The sequence below is a fragment of the Solenopsis invicta genome, chromosome 6 (assembly GCF_016802725.1).
Source record: "Solenopsis invicta isolate M01_SB chromosome 6, UNIL_Sinv_3.0, whole genome shotgun sequence".
Taxonomy (NCBI): domain Eukaryota; kingdom Metazoa; phylum Arthropoda; class Insecta; order Hymenoptera; family Formicidae; genus Solenopsis; species Solenopsis invicta.
The window spans coordinates 7,234,934-7,239,872 of NC_052669.1; the positions used below are offsets into that span (position 1 = coordinate 7,234,934).

At 40.0% G+C, this 4,939-nt stretch overlaps 1 protein-coding gene across 1 annotated transcript; it reads left to right on the forward strand.

Moving 5' to 3' along the window:
* The first annotated feature begins 275 nt into the window (after positions 1-275).
* On the forward strand, positions 276-1,935 carry LOC120358074. The gene is made up of 2 exons (XM_039450778.1): positions 276-1,127; positions 1,418-1,935. Exons 1-2 carry the CDS (start codon positions 717-719, stop codon positions 1,478-1,480), a joined length of 474 nt encoding a protein of 157 aa, XP_039306712.1. The 5' UTR covers positions 276-716; the 3' UTR covers positions 1,481-1,935.
* Positions 1,936-4,939: the final 3,004 nt, after the last annotated feature.

Genomic DNA, 4,939 nt, shown 5'->3' on the forward strand with positions numbered 1-4,939 from the left:
TAAAATTTCTGAATTTATATAAATTAAACTCGCGATATAATTTTATACAGAGAGCAATGTACTCGAAACGTTTACTCGCATCTTTTCAACATCAATTTCTCAAAGAGGCTCTAGAATAAGCTAAAATAAAACTTGGCGTAATCAGATTATAACACTTATAACATGACGCTGAAAAATATTGCTCGCTTTTTGCCACGGAATAAGGGCAATTAATGCGCGAGACGTTGGTTATGCAACGCGGGGGCGAGACAAAGTGGGGGAGGGGGAGGCGGTTAGAAAATGAATCTCAGTCCTCGGAAGGGATGCTTTTTGTCACTTGAAATATGCCGAAAGAGGGGTGTATTCGTCTGGCACGGAGGCGAGGAGTGATAAAATGGCGTGCTTGGAACAAAGGGCCCCGGGATTTTTGTCCCCTTCTTTAATGACGTCAAGTCAAGTTCTGGCCAATTGAGATTTTCGCGCGTGGCAACGCCACGGTTAAGAATTACACAAGTCAATGGCAACAATTATGTAACGAGTAAAAGCGCAATCTTATTCAAACATCAGCCAATCCTCACTTCCAAGATATGATAAGGCCGCGCCAGTCTTTATCAATTTTTAAGCTATCTTTCTTCGCTGATACGTTATATACTTTTATTCTAAGAAAATAGTTACCTTCAATATGATAAACCAAACAGGTTCCCGGAATAAAGAAAGGGATATCTAAGTTAAACAGAATGCATCTTCAATCTTTTCTATTTAACGCTGAATTTGCACGCCGTATTGAAGTTCTTACGAATAAATTTATGCCGGCATTTCGCGAGTACTTCCAAGTATTCCGACTTTTCCATCTGGCGAAAATCTTTCACGGCACGAGGAAGGAACAAAAGAACGTAGCGTCGGATGATTTGCCAGATCGCGAGGGTGTACGACCACCGAAACAAGAAGGGCGAAGGGGGGAGGGATACGCGCAAAGGGGGTTGCCGAAGGAACCGGAGATGGGAGAGCGGGGGCGGCGCGGTGGCAGGGTCGGCAGTCTTCGGAGGGGTTGTATTTTAAGATTCACCCTCGGCTATCTCGCCCGTTCTATCGGCAAGGGGAAGGATTTTTCCATGGCTCGCCTCGAAACTGAAAGAGACGGTGGCTCGGTATGACGAAACAAAAATTATTTATTCGCCTACATCAGTCCTTAACGAAGCACGTTGCGCTTGAAGCCATGAAGAGTATTCTACAATATATAAATATAAATTAAATTATTTGCTACAATCCACGCTTTATTTTAACAATAATAATAATTTTCACAAGTAAATTCAATAATTCCGTAAACTTTTTCAAACGTGCTTGATCTTCGAAGCTGTTAAGATTTAATAATACTTTCAATCTAGCTTTAATCGTGTGACGACTGCCATCATCCTCGCGTTACTTTTTCTTGTTACAGGACACACGTGTTAAGACGGCACGTGTAATCGCGAGGACTTTCTTACCCGCATGTAGACGCTAGTCAAACATCTCGCGCCGCCTCGCCTTCTCCGGAATGCTTCGACTTACAAGTATTCTCGACTTGAAGGTACTTTGCACCGACTTGAAAACGACACGAGGGTCGTCCGAGGGACTCGCTCGCCGCCAAACTTTGAGCGCTGTTTGCTGCGAGCAACACATGCCACGACACTTGAGGATGAAGAAGACGACGAAGAAACAATGACTACCACTTGAGCGAGGCTTTTAACTAGTTTTCTATCGTGATTAGTTAATCCAATACTTTCTGACCCGATGACCGTTTAATGTGATCAATTTATGTTAGATTAGTGTATGTAGTATGTAAATCATTTTAGCGAGAGTAGATATGTACACATAAACAAAAAAGGTACGAATAATTTATACTTGTGTTATTTTAACGTAAACGGTATCGTTCTATGTATTATCAGTTTTTCAATAAAAATATTCTTCTGTTTGAAATACATTCTTATTTACAGTGAAAAAAATATTTATAGATGTGTCCGCGTTTTCTTATCTTATACTTGATTCTTTTGCCCACGTTCATTGATATGTAAGTGTGTATCTTATCATATCAAGATTAAAAAAGTGATATCAACTATATTGTATATGTTTTTATTCTCAAGAAATTCTTGACTTTTATGTTACATAACAAAAAAACGATTTTGCTGAAATATTTAAAAATTTAGGTAGATACGAATTTAAAACTAATTGTGAAGTAAATAATTATAATAATTACGAAGGAAGTTCAAACATGATAAGCATGCTGCAAAAAATTTTTCACATTCTAGAAAACAGCTTGAGCATCTTAGGAGACGGTTTCCAAATGCGTACAGCTTAAATTATTTTTTATTGTATTTCGCATTTCGTGCTGCTTCAAATGCAAATTAAAGTTTAAAATTGTAGCTCGATGTTTCAGTCATCTATTATTACATGTTAATTCTTTCATTAATAGCAAATTAATTTGTTATAAGCTTTTTTATAACATGATGCAAAAAGTGTAATTTAGAAAACTAATTGCCTACTAAATAAATAAAAAAATCTAAGGAATCATTAAACTAATATTTATTTTAATAATAATTTATTTAAAAAGCGTTTAAATATTCAATAATTAATAACAATAATGAAAAGGTAAGAATTAATAAAACTGGTTTGAATTGATTTTTATAATTGATATTCTTATTCATAGCAATTGCTAGTTTTACTATTATCGCTTATCAATCTTATATTAGTGTCGTGTTTTTTTTATAGTAACATTTATGGTGATTAGAAAACTTAATAGTGTTTATAAAAATATCGATTTAACTTGTACAACAATTGTAAATGTGTATGTACAATAAATGTAAAATATTCTACATCAAGTCTTCCTTTATAAAAGTATAATTCAAAATAAAATTACATAATTACGTTAATCAGCTATATAAGTTGATAAAAAAACTTACATCAGACGTAAATTTTTCCTTGATTTTTAAAAATGTTCACAAAACAAAATAAAACTTGTTAAAATTTTTATCTACATTACTCATTTCTTATTAATTTTTTCTTATTTCTGTTACTATATGTTGCTATAAAATAAAAATGTAAAATGTCGAATAGGTACGTTTTACAAGATCGATACGCATTCAGCAACTTTTCCCTACGTAATTATCTTAATGGTCTAACAAAATTATTGTCACATCTATATTCAGCTAAATTTTTTATTCTGGGGCATAACCGTTCTTTCCGTGTAATATAAAATATACGTATATATTCGTGAAGAGCGCATTTCCTTTTGCATGCATAAAGCTCAGCTTGGTTCGCAGTTTCTCCTCTCCGTTAGGCGGCGAACGAAAGGATCTGTCCGCGCGAGCGGTATCCCGAAGAAGAACACTTTCGTATTTTTATTGATTTGCCCGGTGAGGGGCAGTTAAGGGGCGCCAACCGCCGGTCTTACCCCCACCCCTGTTTCAGTACCCGCGCTCTTGCCACCCCTTTTTGCGAGAGAGGCCGAGATGGTGAAAAGAGAGAGAAAGAAAAACTCTCCTTACCCCCTTCTTCTTCTTTTCCTTTCGACTCCCCCACCGCCGCGCGCACGGACTTCTCCACCCTTGGCTTTTCCGACGGACGCCGTTAAAGAAAAGTACCTGCGGAAAAGAAGGAGCGCGCTCGCCCCTACCGCGTGTCACCCCTCGTAGCCTTTTATCCGGCGAGCGAGCGGAGAAGATTTCGTGGTCTGCGGAGACCGCGCGAGCAAACCCGGCGTGGAAAGTGAAAAGTTTTCTTTCATCTCGCGGCGGCGGCGGCGGCGGCGGCGGCGGCAGTAGCTAGAATACGAAGACGGAAAGAAGGGAGGAAGGGGTCCGTTTTCCAGCGCGGGGAGGTTAAACGCGGAAAAAGTTCCAGCCGAGATTTCATTTGCGACGGGGGTGCAATCTGCCCGGCTGGTAATCCCCGTCTTTGTTCTAATGGAATGGGATTCGTCCGCTGCTCCACAATGGCCGCGTTTTTCTCTTAACGGCCGCGCGGCAATAAAGTAATAAGATCTTGGCGGACGTACTTTCTCCCGACGCGTGCGATCCTCTATCGAGCGTCTTTTAGCGTTCGCCGCGCCTTTATGCAACTTTATCGTATATCGTCCTCGATCTAAGATCTTAAATTCTTCATCGGTTGTAACGTGGACATCTCTTTGTCGTACTCAATCGAATTTTTTGATATTATCGTAGGTAGATTAGATTATTTTTCTTTCTTTACAGCTCTCTAAAATTTAATAACTTCCTTTAGTAAAATCTAAAATTATATTAAAATTTTATTCGATGCAAAGAGGGACATGCGACATGTGAAAGTTTAAAGGACAATATACGATATATTGAAAAATAGCTGGCATTTAATTGGCTCTCTGTCAGGCACCCTGGTTGTTCCAAAAGTATCCTTATTTATTGCCCACCCACGTACTCGTGCTCCCAGCGACATTACGCGGTAGTGCGTTTCTACGCTGTCGCTTTTTATGCTCGTCGTGTGCGCGGTAATTAACTTTTCATGCCACTTAAGGTCCTCCTGCGAGGAAAACCACGGGGAAAAAGCGAGACGAGCAATTTGCGGACAGTGTACGTCCTCCTTTTTTTCCCCTCCCTCCTACCTCTCTTTTTTTCCGCCGTCGTCGTAAGGCGGTCGCGTCGGCCAGTTTATGACCTTTAATTAAGTGAAAAAGCGTCGACGCGGGGACAGTCGGTGGGAGAGTGGCCGGCCACGGTCCGTGGAAAATGAATAGGATACCGATGCGAAAGCAGAACGGCGGATAATGGGTGCACCTGTAAAAAAGCAAAAAAAAAAAAAACGCCGGGAAAACAGATGCGCGGAGGGGTGAGAGAGGGAAAAAAACGCGGCCGTGGGCCACCACCTGTTAGAAAAAGCAGCCCTCCCGTGGAGGGTGATACTCCGGGGCTGCGGTAGTGGGTAAAAAAAAAAAGAAAAAAAAACCAGGCAGGCA